This window comes from Vitis vinifera, chromosome 7, assembly GCF_030704535.1.
Source record: "Vitis vinifera cultivar Pinot Noir 40024 chromosome 7, ASM3070453v1".
Lineage (NCBI taxonomy): Eukaryota > Viridiplantae > Streptophyta > Magnoliopsida > Vitales > Vitaceae > Vitis > Vitis vinifera.
The window spans coordinates 23425745-23450399 of NC_081811.1; the positions used below are offsets into that span (position 1 = coordinate 23425745).

Below are 24655 nucleotides of genomic sequence, written 5' to 3' on the forward strand. Positions count from 1 at the left end.
AAAATATAATGAATGTCAATGTTTTAATATTTTAATATTTTTGGTTTTAATTATATTTAATTTTTAAGTATTTTAATTTTAATTGTATTTATTTATTTATTTTTATTATTGATGTCAACTAACAAAATTTGTATTCAATCTTATTAGAATACAATAAGAAACATTATTAATTAGAGAATTAAAAAGATTTTATTTATCATCAAGGTAAAAATGATATTTTATGAAATAATTAAAATGCATATATTTAAAAATATTTTTAAATTGCAAAATATTTATCTAACTTTATGAAAAAATGCATTTATTTTAAAATATTTATAAATTGATTAAAATAAAACTGATTTATAAAAGTTATAAGTTTTTTAAAAAAAAAAAATTAGTGAGTCAAAATGAATTCATAAATTAGATATAAAATAATAAAATAAAATTAAAAATATGTTTGATAGGCATAAATTCTATTTAGGAAAAGGTATCTTTGACAATTTAATTTGTAATTAAGAAAAAAATATAGGAAGAGATTTTTGACCAAAATAGTAAGTCTATTTTTGGGTATAAATTGAGCATTGGAATTTGAGAGTTTGAAAAGAGTTAATCTCGTTTAACAATAGTGAAAGTTCTTCTTCTTCTTTCCCGCAGATGTAGACACGTAAATTCCTCTGCAGACGTAGACACGTAAATCATTGTGTTTTATTTTTTCATTCTTTTTATTATTTTCTTCCTATTATTATTCTCTAGCATGATTTGCACAACAAAAACAAACTACATCAATCAATCAAGCTTGATTGCTTGTTGGTAGCTATTTGAGGCGACAATAGTTGGCTTTTTAGCTCATCCACATTTGTCATGTTCATTTTCTATTGTTCCGGAAGGGTTTGTAAGATTAATTGCTTTGTTAATATTACAGAATTAGAGGTGCCATTTGTAAAATCCTTGAGTCCTGGGGTCACAATTCTTAATTCACTCAAATAAATATATAAACATGTTAGGAACCAAAATAATGTACGACTTCAGGTTTTACTTAAAAGAGAAAAAATATTTTTTATTATTAAATATAAATATGTTGAAGGACTACTGTTGCAAAAATTTGTTAAATATAATGTGGCAAAGAGCAATTAGCGATTTTATAATATATTTAATTTGATTATTGTCCTGAAACGTGTTGCGGTGAATAAAAAACAGGGACTTAATCCGAAAAGCGGGGGGCAAAAGTGGGAGCAAACCCACTACACTGGCGCCAAAAGTAAAATTACCCAAAAGCTACTTACACAAAACGAGTAAACTAGATTCCCCCAATCGCCAGCCCGGAAAGCAATATCCCGAAACTTACGTCAAAAGACTGAAGTCTTCGGCACCAGTGTGACCGTTTCTGTACGAATTCCTCTTCGGCGGCGATCTCACCTTTCCTCGCGACTTCCTAATTATTGCAATCCACCGCGTCGATCTAAGTTTCCTTCCCCATCCACCCTCACTCCGATCACATCTCGGTGTCTTTGTCTCATATCAGGAAGTTCTAGGCGATGATTTTGTTGTAGGTTTGAGATCGGAGTGAATAGCTTCATGGCGTCCATGGCGGATACTAGGCGGTATGCTCTCGGGAATCAATTAGGTGAGGGTTTTGTGGTTGTTTTTTTTCTAGAAATTGTTCTTGTTTGGTTCTTTTTATTAATTTTTATTTATTTTAATGAGAAGATGTTGACTGAAGACTTGAAGTTGAATTGTGTCTGTTTTAGTTATTTTTTGACCTTTTTGTTCTCTTCATGATAGGAATTTAATGGAATTGACTGTACTCTCGTGTCTGTTAAATGAATTTACTGTTATCTGTTGTGAGGCTGATTCTTGTTGAATACTACACTTTTGAGTTGGGGATTGTTGTGTTCCATAGATTATGCCATAGATATATTGTGTGTTTGGATGCGTTTATGTGTATGTATTTTTTTTATGTATTTGTGCATTTCTACTCTTCCAGTGTAAAAATGTTATCCTTATTGAGTACTGCTGACTATTTGAGCAGCCTCAGCTAAAAGTACATGTGCAAATGTCCTTGCAGATTGCTTTAATATTTTAATTTTACCAACATTTGTATCCAGATTTTCCAGTTGCATTTTGATATATGTTTGGGAAAGTGTAGTAATACTCCATTGAATGCTTGGTTGGATGATTGGCTTTCTGGTGAAATTGCTTCTAGTGATAAATAGATGCCATCTGGTTTACATGCAGTAATAGAGTGGTTTGTGTGGGATTTCCCCTTTTTTTATAACCTGTAGAAGAAACTTGTATTTCATTTTAGAAACACAAGCTGAGTTCCATGTCGTCTTAATGCTATTGAGTATGGACTAGATACTGTTAAAACCTTCATATCAAGTTAATAGCATGTTGTACTTTTTGGAGCTATTTTTTAGTGGCTATAGAAGGTACAGTTTCAAGGATTGAGTGAGGAGTTATGCTTGATTTTGCCTCTCACATAGGGTTATGGGTCTTATGACATCACTCTGTGGTCTAGTGATGATTTTTTTTTTTCAATCAGAATGTATTGTTTAGCTCTTCCAATCTGCAATATATTAATTGGGATGCACAATTTTTGCATTTGATGTAAAAACTTGATCAGATCCCCGGCATATTGAATGTCATGTTGCTAGACTATACAGTGATAACATTTGAATTCAAAATTATTCTTTAGCTACACATAAATTGCTAGACTATAAAGTCATTGCATTTGAATTCAAAATTATTCTTTAGCTACATGTAACTTGCTGGAATGTAGAGTGATAACATTTGAATTTAAAACTATTCTTTAGTTACAATTTTTTTACAATTATTATTGTCTCTGTTGGGACTAGCTTTTGGAATATCCAATTTTCCACCTCAAACCTATGCTTCTCGAGTCAGGCCTAAAGGGCAAGGAAAACATTGAATATATTGAATTAGAGATTCCTCTATTGTCTCTTATTTTCATAGAAGCAACTTCTGCTGGGGTTTTCCATATTATTTTCATGAACAGATAAATTTTGTCATGGGTGTTGCAATTTTGAATTGGTTGTTGAAGAATAATATTTGATCTAGTAGTTAATGAATCGAGCATTGATCTAGACTTGGTTGTGATATAGTTACCACTTTTTTTGCATGGGGTTCTTTTTCTTCTTGTTTATTCTAACTTGTATATGCTATAATTGAGTGCAGATATCGAGCAAATACTCTTAGAAGCACAGAATCGATGGCTGCGCCCTGCTGAAATTTGTGAAATTCTTCGAAATTATATAAAATTCCGTATTTGCCCAGAGCCTGCAAATATGCCACCAAGTACAGTTTTTAATTGCATTTAGTTCGTTAATAATTGTAGAACAGGTTTTTTAGAAATTCCTTTTGTCAAATAATCAGTCTTCATCTTGCTGCCTGAGGCTTGGCTCAGGATGCACGAGGTTGGAGTGGGGATAGGGAGATTCTAGGTTGATTCCGAGGAAGAAAAGTAGTTGCTTAACATAAATAAATGTATAAACAGTGAGAATTTATCTTATTAATAATAAATTATTCATTGTTTTTGTTCACAAATTTGAGCCTTGAATTTCTGTAACAAGCCCTCATTGTATTGTAGGTATTTGGTATTCTCAAAATTTTATTTTGCATTCACTTGTTTACAGGTTCCTTGTTTGTTTTTGTGTTTTTATCTTGAATGTCTTAAATCAAGGCTGTTGCATGGTAGGTGTAAATGACAGTTGATCACACAAAACTTCATAGATCTAGAAGGCCAGTCACTTATGCATGGATAAAAAACTAAAAAAGTCTAGGTAGTGATAATGAATTCTAACTTTATCATATTTCAGCCATGTGTCTCATAGCTAAAACATTATTCCAACCACCATCAATCATGAGATTAATACTTTTACAATAAATTCAAAGCATAGACTTTGAACTCTTACTCTACCTTATTCCGACCTCGGAAATACAAGCCTTTAACCATCTGGATGTTGCCAGTTGCTTCATATGGAACATAGTAAGATGTTATTTTTTTGTTACTCCTTTTCTAATTTCTCTTTTTTGTCACATAACATCTAATATCAATGTTAAACTGAAACCTCTGACAAGTAGCCAGAGACCCGAGGGAATGAAAGAATCAGTTACATTTTCCATGTCTTCTCATGGATAAACTAAAATTGATTTAGAAGAGTGAGAAGAGTTCCTTTTTGTATCACTTCACCCTTCAATATGTTATTTTATCTTCATTCCCTCTCATTTTTTTTAGGTTCTAAGGTATTATCTCATCTCTTTCAGTCCCATGGCTTACTGATACCCTTTTTATTGCTTCTCCTTTTTCCTCCTTCTCTCTTTCTCTCTCTCTCTCTCTCTCTCTCTATCTATATATGTATATATATTGTAAAAATATATACTTAAAATAGGAAATGAGAGAGAGCGAGAGAGTGAGAGAGAGCGCCAGTGGTGAGAGTGTCAGTCGTGCGGAGAACCGGAGAAAATTTGGGGTGGAGTCGAAGGTCTTTGAGGTCGAAATGGTGGAGAGGGGAGGAAAACCCCAAGTAATCATAATGGAAAGTAAGAAAGGGGTGTCTCCTTGAGGTTTGGCTAGTATAGGGTTTTTCCTGGAAGGTCTGTATCAGTGCATTGAGGACTTGAAGGAAGGAAAATGGGAAAAGGGTTGGAAGGAGATGGGGAGAAGTTTCTCCTTGGTGCGCGATGCTAATAGGGCGGGTAGTTTCCTGCAATTAGAGGTTGCTGATTCAGAGAATAAGAGATACAACATATGTATCCCGAAAGGCAGAGGGGATAAGGGGGGTTGGCTGGCGATGGTGGAGGCTTTTCGTAAGCTGGATAATAGTTTTGATAAAAAGGAGCAACAACAAGAAGAGAGGGTATTGGGTAGATCGTTTGTGGATACAGTGAAGGGATTGTGGAATAAGGGTTCTAACACCCTTCGAGTGGAGGTGGAACGGGAGGAAATAAATAGAAATCTTAGCAGATTGGAGCATTGTTTGATTGGTAGCTGGATCCCTAGCGATGCAAAAGGGGAGGATTTGGAAAGTTTGGGTTGGGAAATGGCAAAGTCCTGGGGGTTGAAAGGCAAGATGGTTTGGCAAGCTTGGGAAAAGGACGGGCATTATTGGAGTTTGAGTTCGTGGAAGAAGCAAGGCGGGTCCTCATCTCTGGTAAAAGGGCGGTGGGAGGAGTTCAATTGGACTTGGAGCGATGAAGCCTAAGGTCGGGGTGATTGGAAGAAGGTGAGGTTAGAAAGGAAGTCTGGGTGAGGATCTTAGGCCTTCCAATCTCGCTATGGGTCCCGTTTGTACTGAGAAGAGTGGGGGATGTGTGCGGTGGGTTCCTAGACATCAACCCACAGACGGAGAGTATGGAGGAACTACAGTGGGCTAGGATATTAGTAAAATCGGACGGCGAGAATCTCCCTTGTTCGCTAGAGATAGGGGTTGAGGAGGCGACCTATTTCCTAACTTTATGGTGGGAGGCTTTGCTGTCGCTAAGGCAGGAAGCGGGGAGGAAGCGCGGGTTGTGGAGTCGACCAAGTGGGGAGATCAGGGGTGATGCGGATGCACGCGCCGGGTCGCGAGTGGAAGAGATGGCATGTACGGGGGTCGAGGAGCAGCGCCAGTTAGTGGATGCGACTGGACGGCTGGCGCAGGAAGTGGGCTCTGATGCGATGGGCCCCCAAGCTCAAGCGGGTCTGTTGTTCCGGCCTTACCCGAATGTTGGGCCATCGACATAAGGCCTGGCTTCAAAATGGGCTGATGGGCTTTCTTTTCCCTTAGAGGGTGAAGCCTCAAAGGGGGTCGTGTTTGGGCTGTTGCGTCCCAGGGGCTCGGGGTAGGCTGCAGGTTCTGGGTTGGCCTTTTTTTATAAGGAGAAGACTATCCCGTCTCAGGCCCATCATATTGATAGTGGGCTCCTTTTAAAAGCCTGCCCCCCTGTTATCACCGGCCATAGCAAGGGAGGTAACCTGGAGTTGGAGTTCGCCAGACTCAGAGAGGAAGAAATTACGAGAAGGCAACAACTGGACTTACACCACTCAATGGCAGATAGGGTGCTAGAGGAAGAAGCTGCGAGGTATGGGTTAGTTATGAATTTGGGGGGTTTGAGGGCACAAGGGTCTTCCTCTTCTAACTTCTTTTATTTTGGTCGGACTCCGGAGAGGGAGTATTACGACTATTCTGGGGTGTGAAGGGAGGGCATTCAGGAAGAAAGTGGGTTACGAAGATCAATTGCAGAAGAGCACGTCGGGAGAGGGGATGGCTGTTGGGACTTGGTAGAGGTCAACAGTGTCGATCCCTTGGAAAGGAATTCGGGGTGGACTATAGGCCAGATTGAAGCCCAAGAAGGAAGGAAGGAAAAACAGCTTAATTGGGAGGAGAGTAGTCTGGTTAAGTTCAGTCATTTTCTAGGCTTCTCAACCGAAGGGTTGGAGAAGGAAATTTTGAGCTTCTTGGGCAAAATCAGGAAAAAGAGGGAGAAGATACACAGTAAAGGCCTGCTAGAGAATTCAAGATTTGAAAGGGGGTTTAAGAGGCTGGAGTGTTCTATTAATTATGAGAGGGATATTAAGAAGAAAGACCCTATTTAGGGTAGAGGGAACCAGAGTGCAGTTGCCCAATGAACTTAAAAATATTGAGTTGGAATGTGAGGGGAGTGAATGACAGTTCCAAAAGGAAAGTAATTAAGTCTGTTATAAGAAAACAAAAGGTGGATTTGTTTTGTATTCAAGAGACAAAGATGCAAGTTATGACTGAAGGGGTGGTGAGAAGCTTAGGTCCGGGGAGATTCCTAGACTGGAGGGTCTTGAATGCTATGGGGTCGACAGGGGGTGTCTTGATATGCTGGGACAAAAGATCGCTGGAGATTTTGGATTGGGAAGAGGGTCAATTTTCCATCTCCTGCAGATTCAGGAATGTGGGAGATGGAGGGATCTGGGTGTTTACGGGGGTCTATAGCCCTTTCTCAAGAGAAGAAATGGAGTGTTTGTGGGAGGAGATTGGGGCAATTAGAGGATTGTGGGAGGAACCTTGGTGTTTAGGGGGCGATTTCAATACGATCTTGTACCATTTTGAAAGGAGTAGAAATGGGAGGATTACCTCAGCTATGAGGAGATTTGCCCAGATCATAGATGATTTAGGGCTAGTTGATTTCTCTTTGCAAGGAGGATCTTTTACCTGGAGTGGGGGGCTCAATAATCAGTCATGGGCCAGGTTGGATAGATTCCTAGTGACTCCCAATTGGCTTGACCAGTACAGTAGGGTATCTCAAAGAAGACTTCCCCGCCCAACCTCGGATCACTTCCCGGTTCTTCTAGAGGGGGGAGGGCTAAGAAGAGGTTTTTCCCCTTTCAAATTTGAAAATATGTGGCTCAAAGCTGAGGGGTTCAAAGACCTGATTGGGGGTTGGTGGCAAGGGATTGTGGTTAGAGGCAGTCCTAGCTACAGGTTGGCTGTTAAACTAAAGGGGTTGAAACAAAATCTAAAAATCTGGAATAGGGAGGTGTTCGGAAGTTTGGAGAGAAATAAAGCTGAAGCCCTACAACAAGTGGAGCGTTGGGATTTAGTGGAAGGGGAGAGAAGCTTAACAGAGGAGGAATTATGCCGCAAAAAGGAAGCCAATGAGGATTATGCTAAGTGGGTGTCGCTGGAAGAAATCCATTGGAGGCAGTTATCAAGGTAATTATGGCTAAGGGAAGGGGATAGAAACACGGGGTATTTCCATCGTATGGCTAATGCCCATAGGAGAGTCAATGTCCTAGATAAAATAAAGATAAACGGGGTGAGGCTTACAGAGGAACAAGAAGTGAGGGAAGGGATTGCAAATGCCTATCAGCAGTTGCTCTCTAATAGCTCGGGTTGGAAGGCGGATATAGGGGGTTTGCTACTGAAGCAGATCAGTCAGTCAGAAGCGGAAGCCCTAGAGCTCCCATTTTCTGAGCTAGAGATTCATGCAGCCTTAATGGGGACAAAGCCCCGGGTCCGGACGGATTCACAGTGGCTTTTTGGCAAAGCTGTTGGGAGACTGTTAAGGAGGATGTTTTGGATATGTTCAAGGAGTTCCATGAGCAGAATTCCTTCATTAAGAGCCTATATAATACTTTTCTGGTCTTGTTACCGAAGAAAGGAGGGGCGGAGGACCTAGGCGACTATAGGCCTATCAGTTTGCTGGGGGGATTGTACAAATTGTTGGCTAAGGTGCTGGCCAACAGGCTTAAAAAAGTGATAGGAAATGTGGTATCTCTCGATCAGAATGCTTTTATTAAGGGGAGACAGATTCTTGACGCCTCCCTAATTGCAAACGAGGTAATAGATTCTTGGCAAAAAAGGGGAGAGAAAGGCCTAATCTGTAAATTGGACATTGAGAAGGCGTACAACAACATCAATTGACAATTTTTGTTGAAGGTTATGCAAAAAATGGGATTTGGGCCAAAGTGGTTGGGATGAATGTGGAGTTGCATATCCACTGCCAAGTTCTCAGTGTTGGTGAACGGTGTGCTAGCTGGGTTCTTCTCAAGTTCGAAGGGGTTACGTCAAGGGGACCCTCTTTCCCCCTACTTGTTCGTCATGGGAATGGAAGTGCTAAGTGTGCTTATCACGAGGGCTGTTGAAGGGGGCTTTATTTCTAGGTGTAGCATCTGGCGAGGAAGAGGGTAGGCTGTCAATATATCTCATTTACTTTTTGCGGATGACACAGTAGTTTTTTGTGAGGCAAAGAAAGAGTACTTAACGTATTTGAGTTGGATTCTTTTTTGGTTTGAAGCGGCTTCAGGATTAAAGATTAATCTGGACAAAAGTGAGGTTATTCCGGTAGGGGAGGTGGAAGGGGTGAACGAGATGGCTGTTGAAATAGGGTGTAGGGTGGGACAACTGCCTGCTGTATACTTGGGGCTGCCTCTAGGGGTGTCTAATAAGGCCATTTCCGTGTGGGATGGGGTGGAGGAGACTTGCCCTTTGGAAACGCCAATATATTTCCAAAGGTGGGAGAATCACTCTTATAAAGAGTACGTTGGCCAGCATGCCCTTGTATAAAATGTCTTTGTTCCGTATGCCAAAATCAGTGGCAAGGAGGCTTGAAAAGCTTCAAAGAGACTTTTTGTGGGAAGGGGCCAATGGGGGGAAAAAAGCACACTTAGTCAAGTGGGAGGTGGTGTGTGCGGATAAAGAAAAGGGAGGGTTGGGATTAAGGAAGCTTGCTTGTTTGAACAAAGCCTTACTAGGCAAATGGATATGGAGGTTTGCGCGTGCTAAGGAGGATATTTGGAAGAAGGTGCTTGAGGCAAAGTATGGGCAAGAGGACTTTGGATGGAGGACAAGGAAGGCAAATGGGGTGTTTGGAGTAGGGGTTTGGAAGGAGATCTTGAAGGAGTCTGCTTGGTGTTGGGAAAATATGGTGTTCAAGGTGGGAAAAGGCAATAAAATCAGATTTTGGATGGATCCTTGGTGCGGGAATAATGTGCCGTCCCAAAGCTTCCCGAATCTTTTTTCCATGGCTGCCCAAAGGAATGTCACAGTGGAGGAAATGTGGGATCAGAATTTTGGTCAAGGAGGGTGGAATTTAAGGTTTTTAAGGGCCTTTAATGATTGGGAGTTGGATATGGTGGGCAACTTGTTGGTTGAGTTCAGGGAGCATAGAGTTACATTGGAGGAACACTCGGTGATTTGGAAGGAAGGAGGAGACGGGCTGTTTAGAGTCAAGAGAGCGTACAGTGTGTTGGCAAGTCCTATTGTCGCTGAGTTCCCTTATAGCAATATTTGGGTGGATAGAGTTCCAACCAAAATTGCTTTTTTTGCATGGGAAGCCGCATGGGGGAAGGTTTTCACTCTTGATAGGCTTCAGAGAAGAGGGTGACAGTTTCCTAACCGTTGTTTCTTGTGTGGGTGTGAAGAGGAAACAATTAATCATATTTTAATTCATTGTATAGTCGTCAGAGTTTTGTGGGATATCATTCTTGGGTTGTGTGGTGTTCAGTGGGCCTTTCCAGAATTTGTAAGGAGGTTTTATGTAGCTGGAAGGGCTCTTTTGTGGGGAAAAAAAGGAAAAAATTGTGGAAGTCCATCCCGCTTTACATTTTTTGGACAATTTGGAAGGTGAGGAATAGGCTAGCATTTAAGAGGGGGGGGGGGGGGGGGGGGTGTTAGCAGTTCAGAAGTTAAAAACTTCGTTTGTGTGTAATGTTTGGGGTTGGGCTAAATTGTACATTGATGTGGAGTCGAACTCCCTTATAGGCTTCTTGGAGTGGTTAGCCTCCACTTAGGGGTTGGGGTGTTTTGTTCTTTTTTGGTTGGGAGGCCCTAGTCGCCTCGTATACTCCTTGTATGCTTTGTGGCTTTTTTGTCTTCTGTTAATATATGTGCTTACTTATAAAAATATATATATATATATATATATATATATATATATATATGTATATTGTACTCTCTTTTCATACATTGGTAGAGGTAAAGCAGTTGAAACCATTTTGAATATGATTATATTATCTGCTGAAATTATCAAAACTGCTGTTTTGTTATTTCTTAATTATTGTTTTGGTGTTCAATTTTGAAAGAGTAGCCATAGTGTTTTGTTAAGCTACCAGCTTTCCTAAGAACCTAAACTCAAGATCTCTACTTAACCATAGCTCATCCAATGTTAAACTACCAACTTTTCTAAAAGTTTAAGTTGTTAGGATAACAATACATACAACACCTCCAAGTTTATAACCTTTTTATCCCTCTGTATGCTCCTATTTTCAGTGCTTCTCTAACTCTTATGAGAACTGACTGTTTTAAACTTCAGAAGTGGATCGTCCTCCTTACTTATTTGCATTGATTAGGCCACATGTGTGTTTGTACACTGTTGATTATTTTTAGATGGGAAAGTTGGGTTGTAAAAACTTACCAAAAGTTATAATTTATTTGCATTTTGGTTGGTTATTTTAAAAGATCCACCTTCTCTAATACAGAGCATTTCTCTGATTGATTTTTGTCCAGTTAATCAGGGTATACTCTTAAACATATCTTGTGTTGACTTTCATTTCTCTTTCAGGTGGTTCACTTTTTCTTTTTGATCGGAAGGTGTTGAGGTACTTTAGAAAAGATGGCCATAACTGGAGGAAGAAAAAAGATGGGAAGACAGTGAAGGAAGCTCATGAGAGGCTCAAGGTAATCTCCAAGGATGATCCCTCTGGTTTTTAGTTTATTAGAAACAAACATTATGTTTAAATTTTATTGAAACACTACCAGACAGAACATTGCTGATAACTTCATTATTTGGTAATTTTGATTTATTCTGATTTTGGGAGTTGTTTGTGTTGAAAATTTCTTAGTTCACTTCCAAATTAAATTTTAAAAAATAAAACTAAGTTATATCCTTTCAGGCTGGAAGCATTGATGTTTTGCATTGCTACTATGCCCATGGAGAAGATAATGAAAACTTTCAAAGACGCAGCTATTGGATGCTTGAAGAGTGAGTTTATCAAGTTTATACATAGTACACATGCTCTTTATGAAAGCCCAACACCAACCCTGACCCCACCCCCTCACTTTTTTTTTTTTTGAACTCCTGTATTTTTCAGTCTATTCCTCTCTCCACACATCCTTCCACCCCCATGCATCTTATAAAAGATGATTGTCATTGGTTGTCCCATTTGTTTCTGTTTATATAATACAAATCATTATTCTTATGCTAGTTTCAGCATATATTCTTGGTTGTAATTTTATATCTATGAGCATTTGTCGATATTTATTGTTGTTTCTGCTATTTAGCATTGACCATGAACTATTTAATGAGTAATATTTAGAATGTTTATTATATATGATCTTGGGGGTTGGGACTATTTTTGTCTAGAGGGATATGGATAAAATTAGGGTTGAATGCCTTCTGCACAATCCCTCTTATATATGCTAATCTTGAAAATTACAGGCATGCCCAATGCTTGTAAATTTTTGCCAACTTTCAGGAACTTCCATGAATTACTTCCACTTCCAGAACAGCTGGAATTAAACAAAATTTGTAGTCTAGACTTAAGAGTCTAGTATGATCACCTTGCTGATCTATCTAATAAACTAACCTAAACTTTCAAAGTTGAGTCTAAAGTTGAGGTTTAGAAACTTGCACACGCTCATTTTAGCAAAGAAGTACCAAACTGACAGAGTGCAGTGACTTGTTTTCACCTTCTCTATTTTTTCTGCTTTTGTTATGATAATGGACATCTAAAGCTAACAAATAGTGGTGAGAAGGATTCTGAGTCATGGTTGAATATGTTGAATAGTGATGATTTGAGAACTACTTTGTCCTTATGCAAACATGGTGCTGGGTCTGTATGCACATGCAATTTGTTCATATGGTCCTCTTTTAACCATTTTTTATATGAGGGCAAGTACTTCTGTTGGGTTGGACCATGAGCAAGGACTGTCGTCATATCTGGTTAAAACCTGGGCTTTGGCCAAGCACCTTTCTTTCAAGTTGATCTGGTTTTAGATCTGAACAAACTCAACTGAACCTGATTGATTGAATTTCAGTAAATTATTATTAGACTAACCAAGTTGATTTGCCCAGACTGATACACTCAAACTGATCATAAAGTGGAAATTTGAACATTCCAATGTGTTTTACGTAATAAATTTCACTCACATGCTGGAAATGGTGAATATGGATTTCTACTCCTTGAATGACATCATAAAGGAACTGCTGCATGTAATTCCTGTGCAGCTAGCTTCTAATGGAAACTCATTCTGGTCATGATGGATGGAGTTGATATATCAGGCTAGATTTTTCCACTTGACTCAGAATGAAGGCAACAAATGTTGACATTATCATATGGAACTTTCAATGCATATATTAAAATTCATTAGTTCTTCATCTATGAGCATGAGCATGGTTCCATATTTGTCATGGATCCGTATTGCAAAACATGATATCAGGAGAAGTTTGGCTATCAACCAAGCAACTAAACTATGGACTTAAACTTGTGCATAGTTGTCACTCAGTTTTGGATTATTTTTTTCTTGATTCCAAGTTATACTGAAAAACATAGAAGGGTTTAGGAAGAATAAAATACTTGCACAAGATCTCACCTGGATATTCGCCCCTGAAGCATGACCCTCATTAACAAAACCCCTCCCCCTCCCTCTCCCTCGCCCACCCCCCAAAAAGAAAAAGCAAAAGTGACTCTGAACTGAAGGAAATTATCATGTGGTTGATTTGTCAATTTGAATTAATTCAATCTAAATTTTTATACTGCCTCATTCTGCACCATATCAGTAAATGAGAAAAGGCTTTTTATATGTGTGTATAGAGAGAGATCTGTCTTGCTTTCTGAGTCTTCATTGCCATTTCTGTTTCTTTTGGTTTCCATTGTTTAATCATTCCTTGCTAGGGGACCTTCTTCTGTTTCTTATCGGGTTGTGGTCACTGCTGCAGGGAGCTCTCACACATAGTTCTTGTCCACTACCGGGAAGTAAAGGTTAGATTTTATCATCTTTTTCCTATTGCCCAAATAATTTTTTGGTTTTTCATTTTGTCTTCTAATTATATTTGAGTCTGCTGGATATATAGTACCTAGCTGAGAATAGTGTGTCTAGTATATCTTGTCACCCAGCTTCTACTTTCTGCACACTGTGGTTGTTTCACTTTCTAATAGTAGTCATTGTGATGTTTGTATTTCTCAGAAGAAAAATCATTTTCACTCCAATGTGGGCCTTAATCTTCCATCTCCATGTTGGCTATTACGTCAAATAGAACTAATGCTCTTTAAAGTTTAGCAATAGATGTTCATGCAATTTCAGTTGTTATCGGTTTGTCCTTGCCATATAGCCATTGTCTGTTGGGTATACTTCAAATGAGGCATGCACAACCTCTGCAAGTCATCACTAATAGTCTCTCTTTCTCTCTTGACAAATATTACTATGCTACACTGTCTTTGCTGTTTCAGTTAACGATCTTCATATAGTTGTTTTTTTAATTCATTAGGGAAATAGGACAAGCTTTAATCGCATTAAAGAGACTGAAGGAGCTTTAATCAATTCCCAAGAAACAGAAGAAGTTGTACCCAATTCTGAGACGGACTGTTCTGTGTCTTCTAGTTTTCCCATGAATAGTTACCAAATGGCTTCACAAACCACTGACACAACAAGCCTGAACAGCGCTCAAGCATCAGAATATGAAGATGCTGAGTCAGGTATGTTTATTGCATATTTGTTGTCTCTCAGTTTCTGATATATCAAAATTTGTGAGTTTTGCACAAACTTCAGATACAAAAAAAGTTTGAATTGTTAACTATTGCTATATTGTCTAGAAAAGTAAATCTAGCTTCGTGGATTGCAAATGTCCTGATTGATAAAGATTCTCCTCATCATTCACGTCAAAATAAATCTTCTGTTGTTACTTAAAATGGAATTTGATGCAGCATATAATCACCAAGCCAGTTCCAGACTCCACTCTTTTCTTGAGCCTGTGATGGAGAAGGGTGATGCACTTACTGCTCCTTACTACCCTGCACCATTTTCAAGTAATCTAGTCTTTCTTTGTCTTTATTTTGTCATCTCTGGCCATGTTTCCTTTTTAACAGTTATGAGTTATTTGATAACATTGCATATCAACTTGATGGTAATACTTGAAACTATCAGCAGATGATTACCAAGGAAAGTTGGACATTCCTGGGGCTGATTTTACCTCACTTGCTCAAGAAAGTAGCAGCAAGGATTCCAACAGTGTTGGTATATCATATGAGCTTCCAAAAAATCTTGACTTCCCATCATGGGAAGATGTCTTGGAAAATTGTAATGCTGGAGTTCAATCTATGCCTTCTCAGACACCATTTTCATCTACACGAGCTGATACTATGGGTATCATTCCTAAACAAGAAAATGAGATTTTGATGCAGCTTTTGACAGACAGCTTTAGTAGAAAGCAAGAGTTTGGGAGTGATCCACAAGGTCAAGACGAGTGGCAGGTACTGAATGATTCAAAAATGCATTCTATGGCATGCCCTTTTATTACCCTAGGTTGTAATAGTAAATGGTAAACATCTGAAAGATATTGATAATTGGTAGAGGATCTTTTCTTTCTTGTTTATTTTCTCAAAAACTGAAGATCCAAATCGACGCATTTGTTAGTCTCTTCATCTGTACTACAAGATTACTTAAAGGTTATCTAGGATTGCAACTCAGGTGGGTCATGTTGGGTTCACCACCAACCCAAGCCCAACCTAAATGAACAGTTACATAACTTGAACCCGAACTTCTCCCAACCTTTGACCTAAGGTACTCAAACCAAGTCCAACCCAATCTTATTTTTCAATTTCAAATTGGGTTCGAGTTAGGCTTAGTAGATAGGGGTGGTTAGACTTGGGTGGATAGGTTATTTGTGTTATATAGGTGAAATTCAGGTTAAGTAGGGTTGAACTCACCCATAATGATTTTTTGAACTTTGTCTTTTGTAAAATTATACCAAAATTGGAATAGTAAATGACGCATTATTTCATGATAATCGCAAAAAAGAAAAACAAATCTATTCATACTTCTTAAATAATGAAATAGTATGTAGTATAATTAAATTTGATTTTTTTTTCCTTTATTATTTAAAAAGCATATAAATGAACCATGCCCTGGGTATAGATTTAAGTAGGAATTACATAAGCTGGAGTAAAAGGATCAGCTGCCAAAGAGATGTCCCTTAAGTGATCCTTGAATAATCAATCCTCATCTAGGTTGGATTACTTCTTGGTATTAGAAGAGTCGGAGAATCATTTTAGTGACCTGGTCCGATGTGTTTTGCCAAGGCCAGTTTTTAGTCACACTCCCATTTTATTGGACGAAGGAGGGATGAGGAGGGGCAAATCACCCTTTAGGTTTGAAAATATGTGGTCAAAAGAGGTAGGGTTCAAGGACCTTATTAGAAATTGGTGGGTGAGCTACTATATTGAGGGTTCATTTAGCCACATCTTGGCCACCCAGCTAAAAGCCCTGAAGCTCGATCTTAAAGCTTGGAATAAAGAGATATTTGATAATGTTGCTAGTGGCTACTAATAAAGTTGCAGGTCTGGAAATTTGATAGCTAGGAAATACTGTTTACTCTTAGATAGGCTATTATGAAAAAAGGGGAACAAGATGTTTTCCATGGAATTGGAGCAGGATGGATGAAGTGTTTGGAGTATAGTGTGATCAAATGAATTGTAAAGATGAAGGAAAAAATTATACAATGGCTGTGATGCAGGCTATGCTTTATGGTAAAGGGTGTTGTTTTGAAAGGAGAAAAAGTGCAAAAAGAAAAAGAACAGCAAAGGAAAGAATATGTAAAACACATTTTGTAGCCAAAATGAGAATATTGAGATGGATGAGTTGCAGAACATGAAAGATAAAGTGAATGATGGTTAGTCATTACCATTAAAGTCTTTCAAGTTAGAGACTTAAAATTTATAATAGTTTTCAGCATCCATTATGGTTCCTTTGAGGGTGTGATTGCTTGGGAAATGCTATGTGGGATTGCCTAGGAATCTTGGTGTGGCTGCTAAGTATTTCTTTCTTCTCTCAGTCAATTTTAACCTTTTCATCTTATTACATAACTCACAAAACTTCTGTGATGCTAGAAATCCAAAGATCTTACATCATAGTGGTACTGAATTTAAGTTAGCTATGACCCTTGATGGGGTTAAATTCTTTGTTGAGATTTAAGACTTTATTTAGTTGCAGGAAATGAAGAAGTAAAAAACACAGGAGACGAGAAGGTGTAGTAAAGAAGTAGTAAGGAAATGGTAACAGAGAGGGGGAGAAAAAAAGGAAACAAAGCTTCAAAGAGCCTGATGCCTGAATTGAGAGGAAAACAAGCAAAAACATCCAAATACAATCAAAATCTATAGCAGCAGGATGGATCTGTTTGAATGCTTCAACACATGGCCTCCCTTCTGTTAATTGGGTTTGTGTTTGAATTAGCAGGACTAAGTGAGAATGTACTTTAAAGATGCAAATAAAAAAATTGTAACATGTGGAGCTATTTCCATGAACCAGTAATGGCGTTCATACTCTAAAATCTTGTTTGTGAATCTCTCTTGATTGAAGATCATGGTCATGTCAGCTTAAAGTTCCCTTGATCCCCATAGGATGGCAAGGAACACACCCTTACTGGAGTTACCCTGCTGGTCTGGCATTTCTCCATGTTGATTTTCAATCATCTCTAATTCCCATCTAACACAGCAGAGGGAGGGATGGACACTAGACAGAGGTAAAGATACTGGATTGACTAATAAAATCCCCACTTCCCTAATAGACTACTTACTTCCAAGGCTTTCAAGGAAAAGAGATCTTTTATGACTGCAACTCCTCCGTCCCACACAGCATAGACTGCAACTCCCTTATGGCATTCTTGTGATCCCATTCCTGTCCTGGAAGAAAGCAACAATTGCATTTTACGGTTGTGCTTTAATGATAGAGCTTAAGGTGCAATCGCCAAAGCTGGCTATTTGGAAAGCAAGGAGGTCTTTCTCTGATCCTGTATCTGCTCCCGGCTCTGCTCAAAGCCGGAAGCTCATCTCAAACAAAAGCTATAGGGGAGAGGAGAGCCAAGGTTGGTTGTAGATCAAGAGCAGGCTGATTGTAAATCCGCTTTTTCTCCGAGAGGGTCTGGCATTTCTCCATTTTGATTTTCAATCATCTCTAATTCCCATCTAACACAGCTTTCCAGAGTAGTTGTTCCTGCTTAAGAGTTTTGTTTAGCCGACCACTAAGATGGGGGGAGCAAGGGCAATGGAGTACTCCTTTAACACATTAGATAAGAAGATGACACCAATCTCCAAATTTTTAGGTAGAGAAAACTAAGCAATGTCTTGAAACTCCTTTTTTAGCTGAAGCCTTAAGTGAGTCTATTAGGGCTTTGACCCATACATTGTTGGCCTACCATTACTTAGAGCTTAAGATTTTGAGTTAAATTGATAGCCAAACATGATATCAGAGTTTCAGTTAACTAGAAGTCTTGAGTTCAAGTTTTACTTAGTGTCTTTCTTTGTTTACTCCCTCATATGATCTTATCTGTAATCCATGCTTTTTAGTTTGCCTTTCCATGTGCAGGTATGGATCTTACATCTATTACCTCGCAGTTTAAGCTTTTGGGTCTAATTGGCAGCTTAACAGAGGCTTTAATTCTAACCCTACTCAATGGATCCCAAACTGCCATGCTTATCTTAAACAATCCTACCATTCTTGCCCTCCAAGAACCTAGAACAGCCAAAGCTTGTAGTCTCTTCCATAAGGTCATTTGTCCACCTCAAAACCTGGAAACTTGGATGCCAAATACTATTGTACCTGTTCCATAGAAATCCATCTTAAGAGAGATTGCTTCAAGCTGTCTTCTTTCCATAACCGGTCCCACACTTGTAAGTGTTTTTCTAGAGAGGTTGAAGTTAAAGCTTTATATCCCATGGGAGTTTTAGCATGAAAAATAAATTCCCTTAGAAGTTAAGGGATTAGAGGGAGGTGAAAGGAATGAGGATTTATTAAAAAGTAACACTTAGTTTTTAGTACTCATATTTAAGAGTCTCTATGGGATGAATAAAGATCTAGGCATCTATAAGAAGATTGGGTGTGGTAGAAACTAGAAAGTTGGTTATGAGCAAGAATGAGGAAAATTACAAGAGTGTAATGATGATATTTAGGGCTATTGCTTTGTTGTGAATAGTTAGCCTTGTATATATTGGTAGCTTAATATGGTGTTAGAGCCTTGGTTTATAGAAGCTTGTGAGTTTGAACCTTACCAATTATTTGGTTTCCTTAGTTATTGAGCCAACATAGATGCCTAAGTAAGGTTACATATGAGATGAAGTATTAGGATTTTACCTTAAATCAGTTTATCTAATAATTTAAACTTTAAGGTCAAATTGGTAGCTTAACATGAGTTATATAAGAGTGTGAATTTGCTTGTAAGAAAACTTGTGTGCTTGTATATGTGAGGTTTATATATTCTATTCATTTGGCATAAAAAAATTGTTTTTCTTTCTTCTTGCTGAGGGATTGTTTAGGAGATTAAATCTGTTGTTTTCAAATTTTTTAGATGCTTAAGGTATGGGTTGAGAACTGTTCTATAATTACTGGAGTTCTTTTCTTTTCTTTATTTCTGCGGCTTTTGTGCTCCTTGTATGTTTCCTGTGTACTGAGGTTGCACCCTCTTCTGATATGTGCCTCCTGTATGATATACTAACAATGTTTGCCCATCAAAAAAATAGAAAAATGTGCTCAAAAGATAGAGTTGGAGAAAATTTTTCCATCTTCTGGTCTTATATCATTTTTTTTTTATTCTTGCTATTGTTATTTAATTAGAATGATTGTCTTTATTTTTTGGTATTAGTTTGAACTTGTCATGTCTATAATTTCTGCACTCGTGATGAAATTTGTTGAGCTATATAATGTTAATTAGTTGAATTTTTGGTGCTAACATGTAATTCCATTATGAAGTTTGGAAATGCCCACGTGGACTTTCCATATTTGTCTTAACCCCCTTGGCTTGAACATTATAATTCCTAGAATATTGAACCCTTTTGTTATCAGAAAACTTGAATCCCTTGATATATCTTTCTTCATGATCATATAAGGTAGTTTGAGTTCAGGTTTCAAAAATGTGTTTTCATTTTGGAAAATTGATTTTTTGATATTTTATTGAATGAAAAAGAAAGAAATTTAGTAAATGTCCACTTGTTGAGATTTTCCACAATTTTATTTATGTATTTTTTTTTTACTACCAGATGCCATGTGTACATCATCTTTTCATTTTTTTTTTTCAATCTTCAAGATGAAAAACCATTTTCAGAACCTTAACTAAACAGGCATGTAATTTGAACAATATCATGAATTCATTGGCAAGTAATTTCTTATTCTTTGCAATTTGTCTTGCTTGTCACAGGTAATTTAGAGCATCTATGCAGGTTTTGAAAATCTTTTCTATTTTTGAAGGAAAGATAATAAAAATGATGCAGAATAAATTGTTTGGAATATAGTTGCAAAACTGCCAAAACATATGCTGGAATTTTCTCTAAAAACAGCCTGTTTCTAGAAACTTCTAATTATTTCTGTAATTTCACTTTTAAAAAGATTTCTGTTTGTGTTTTCTAATTTCACAAAATTGTGCTCTGTAATAAGGTTTTTTTTGTAAACATATCAAAACAGGTGATTGATTTTGTTGTTCTTTTGTTAATATATACTTGTAATATATATATACAACATATGTCATTGTCAAAGGTGAATTTATTAATTTTTATATTTAGATATTAGTTGCATCCACAGACATTTTTGAATATTTTATAATCCTTAATCTGTTAATTTTGCATCATTATATATAGCAGTAGTATAGAGACTAGTTTTTTTTTACTCAAATGCCTTTATTAATTGTATTTAGTGTAAAATTTGCCCCTGCAAACAGACTTCTGAAGGGTATTCTGCACATTTATCTAAGTGGCCTGGGGATCAGAAGTTGCATTCAGACTCAGCATATGGTCTCTCAACTAGGTTTGACATACAGGAAGCCAATTGTGTGGATTTACTGAATTCTTTGGAGCCTGGACATGCATATCCTGATGGGCAGAAGGGTCATCCTTTGCAAAATGACTTTCAAATACAGCTTTTAAATGTAGATCATGGATGCTATCAGAAATCAGATTCAGAAAGAAATATGATCACAGAGGGAAAAGCCAACTATTCCTCTGCTTTAAAACAGCCTTTGCTAGATAGCTCTCTAACAGAGGAAGGTCTGAAGAAGGTTGACAGCTTCAACCGATGGATGAGTAAAGAACTAGGAGACGTTAATGAGTCACATATGCAGTCCAGGCTGTCCAGCTCTGCAGCCTACTGGGATACTGTTGAGAGTGAAAATGGAGTTGATGAGTCTAGCATTTCTCCTCAAGGACACTTGGACACCTATATGCTGGGTCCCTCCCTTTCCCAGGATCAGCTTTTCAGCATAATTGATTTCTCACCTAACTGGGCTTACGCGGGCTCAGAAGTCAAGGTAATTCTCTATGAATTGAGCTTTTGGATTTATTGGCTGTCAGCTGTTTTTTTTCAATCTTATATCAGTAAAGCCTTTCAATTCTTTTTGTGTTCAATAAACACGTTTCTATACATATTTAAGTAATGGCAGCATCAAAATATAGCTGCCCTTGATCTTATATCATTGTTTCTCATTTATGCTTCAACTTGTGCAGGTCCTCATTATGGGAAAATTCTTGAAGGGCCAACAGGATGCAGAAAAATGTAAATGGTCATGTATGTTTGGTGAAGTAGAAGTTCCAGCTGAGGTCATATCAGATGGTGTTCTTCGTTGCCATACTCCCATACACAAAGCTGAAAGGGTTCCTTTTTATGTTACATGCTCCAATAGGTTAGCTTGTAGTGAAGTACGAGAATTTGAATACCGTGTCAACCATATTCGTGATGTGGATACTGCAGATGTCTCTAGTGGCAGTACAAGTGAAATTCTCCTTCATATGAGATTTGTAAAACTATTGTCTTTGGCCCCTTCCTCAAATTCTGGGCTGAGCAATGAGGGTGATAGATTCCCTTTGAACAGCAAAATCAGTTCACTAATGGAAGAAGACAATGATGAATGGGAGCAGATGTTAATGCTTACTTCAGAGGAGTTCTCACCTGAAAAGGCTAAGGAGCAGCTGCTTCAGAAGTTGCTGAAGGAGAAGTTGCACGTGTGGCTCCTTCAGAAGGCAGCTGAAGGTGGAAAAGGTCCAAATGTATTAGATGAGGATGGCCAAGGGGTGCTTCATTTTGCAGCTGCTCTTGGCTATGATTGGGCTATACCACCCACAACTGCTGCAGGTGTTAGTGTCAATTTTCGTGATGTGAATGGATGGACTGCACTTCACTGGGCAGCATTTTGTGGCAGGTGAGTATCTTGAAAATTCTTTCTTAATTCATTTAAAGAAAAGTTTCCTTTTATAGTTCTCGTCAAGTTCTTTCTTTCCTCTTCCCCTGTTAGTGAAAAGGACACCATTTCTTAAAGTCAATGCTTGCCATTAACTCTGGTTGGTTTGTTGAAACAAAGGGAAAATATCCCAGTCAGATTATAAGCGAAAGGAAATCGTTAACTTGGAGAACAGAATACCTCATTACACAGAAAATAGAAAAAAAAAAATTGAATGTAAGTAACAGAATAAACATTTCTAGTATAATGGAAGGCCTGCTCTATCTACACAATAAAAAGGATCATTTCAAGGGGTGATTTCTAGGAATTTCATCAGATACTTGACGTACTCTTTAAATTATTCTAATTCCCATTCTGATTTTTCTTGGCGGTTTCCTCTTTCTGGACCTTTTTTTTATATCAGAGAGCGGACTGTTCCTTTCCTCATCTCTCAAGGTGCTGCTCCTGGAGCATTGACAGATCCAACTCCCAAATATCCTGCAGGCAGAACGCCTGCAGACTTAGCTTCTAGCAATGGACACAAAGGAATTGCTGGTTATCTTGCAGAATCTGCTTTAAGTGCACACCTTCAATCTCTTCATTTGAAAGAAACCAAGGAAGCTGATGCTGCGGAAATTTCTGGAATAAAAGCTGTACAAACGATTTCTGAACGGAGCCCAACTCCAATCAGCACTGGGGATCTCCCCCTGAAAGATTCATTAGCTGCCGTCTGTAATGCTACTCAAGCTGCTGCTCGTATTCATCAAGTCTTCAGGGTTCAGTCATTCCAAAAGAAGCAGCAAAAAGAGTATGATGATGGAAAATTTGGAATGTCAGATGAGCATGCTCTCTCACTTATTGCTGTTAAAAGCAGGCTAGGACAACATGATGAACCTGTGCATGCTGCTGCAACACGGATACAAAATAAGTTCCGCAGTTGGAAGGGAAGAAAAGACTTTTTGATAATCAGGCAGCGGATTGTTAAAATTCAGGTGTATTGTCATACTTGCCCTTTTTGACATAATCTTAGTATTCACGTTTCATCTTTTAGCATTTATTCATCCCCAACCATTTTCCGGTAACTTCTTTTCCAGAACTCAGTTCTTGAATTCTAACCCTTGTTTTTTGTTTTTTTTCCCCTGGTGAAAGGCCCATGTAAGAGGCCACCAGGTCAGGAAAAACTATAGAAAGATAATCTGGTCTGTAGGAATTTTGGAGAAGGTAATTTTGCGCTGGAGACGGAAAGGGAGCGGTTTGCGAGGTTTCAAACCAGAAACACACACTGAGGGCACAAGCATGCGAGACATATCCTCGAAGGAGGATGATTATGATTTCCTGAAAGAGGGAAGAAAGCAAACAGAGGAAAGATTGCAAAAGGCCCTTGCTAGGGTGAAGTCCATGGTTCAGTATCCAGAGGCTAGAGATCAATACCGTAGGCTGCTGAATGTTGTCACTGAGATCCAGGAAACCAAGGTATTTCGACTTTTTCTCCCCGATTATGTTCCCTTGAATGCTAGATTGTGCTTCTACTGAGATTTGCACCTTTTTGCTATGTGTTCTGGATCAACTCATTTTACTATTTTGGTGGTCTCCCATGATTCAGCTTTCATAGCACAAAACCAGCTAGTAGGAATAAGCTACGTTGTCTCTAAGATATGCTTAAGAGTTGGTAAAATGATGGGTTGTGTGCCTCTGACATGACGTAAATGAACCAAAAACATGAAGATCAGCAGGAATTTCTCATTAATCAAATTTTTTTATTTAAAAAAAAAAAAGAAAAAAAAAAAAAGAGATGTGAGGGAATATCTGGATAAGTTTGGAATTTTGGAGTCTTGCATCATCAAGACGGAAATCTGTTTTTACAATCATAAATGTAGATTGGTGATAAGCCAAAATAACCTGGGAGTGACCCACTTGTTATATCAAGCTTTATTTATCTGTGGGAATTGAATTCGACGGGCTCTTTATCTCTAGATCCATAAATGGGAAAGGGTCTCTGTAAGTTGGACTATAACCCTCTGTCAGTGTTGCTGATGTTCGATGGAATTGTTTATATTCAATCCTCTTAGCAGGTTGTGTACGACAGAGCTCTCAACAGTTCGGAAGAAGCGGCTGATTTTGATGACCTGATTGATCTTCAAGCATTGTTGGATGATGACACCTTCATGCCTACAGCATCTTGAGTGAAGATCTTTGTGGTTTTATGGTGTGCTATTATATTCATAGGCTGTGCCAAAAAACCAAAATTCAGGTGTAGATCTAATAACCGTGTCCACCTAATCATCCCCTTTATAAAGTGGGTTAGGATTCTAGGGTTTAGGAGTTCTCCCAAACACAAAGTGGTTGTAATATCATCTTATGCTGCTACATCTGATTATGTTTGTGCATTTGTAATTTGTAGGCGAGTCTGATATAAATTATTATTTAGGAATCTAACATTGTACTGCATCCATTAGCTTTAATAGAAAAAACAAGAAGGAAAAATAACATTTGTTTTATTGTTGCTGCATTGCTTGGTGTTTGCTTGAGGGCCTCAAGACAAAGTGTTCGATTTTTGTTATTCTCTTCAAAGTATCCCACACAACAGCTTGAATGTTTAACATTGGAAATGATTAATAATAGTAATAGTAATAATAATAATATACCCAATCACACCTGCTAGATGCTTAGAACACGAAGGAATTTTTCCAAAGTTTTTGAGGAATCCTATTTTTTTTTAACAAGAAGGAATTTGCCTTCATTGATTTGGTTCATTTTTCTAAAGAATGGTACCATCCTTCTTGAACTATACAGCCAT

General features: G+C 38.1%; 1 protein-coding gene across 4 annotated transcripts; it reads left to right on the forward strand.

Annotated features, from left to right (window-relative positions):
* Nucleotides 1-1165: 1165 nt before the first annotated feature.
* On the forward strand, nucleotides 1166-24367 carry LOC100247418 (calmodulin-binding transcription activator 3). 4 transcript variants are annotated; one of them, XM_059738492.1, is made up of 13 exons: nucleotides 1166-1603; nucleotides 3175-3294; nucleotides 11011-11126; nucleotides 11342-11430; nucleotides 13387-13429; nucleotides 13936-14143; nucleotides 14372-14473; nucleotides 14595-14917; nucleotides 20368-20952; nucleotides 21149-21840; nucleotides 22283-22850; nucleotides 23008-23331; nucleotides 23931-24367. In XM_059738492.1, the coding sequence occupies exons 1-13, from the start codon at nucleotides 1555-1557 to the stop codon at nucleotides 24039-24041; spliced, it is 3330 nt and encodes a 1109-aa protein (XP_059594475.1). In that variant the 5' UTR covers nucleotides 1166-1554; the 3' UTR covers nucleotides 24042-24367. The 4 variants fall into 4 exon arrangements, with proteins under 4 accessions (XP_059594475.1, XP_059594471.1, XP_059594474.1 ...); XM_059738488.1 differs by having other exon boundaries at nucleotides 1251-1603; nucleotides 14592-14917; nucleotides 23928-24367; XM_059738491.1 differs by having other exon boundaries at nucleotides 1251-1603; nucleotides 14592-14917.
* Nucleotides 24368-24655: the final 288 nt, after the last annotated feature.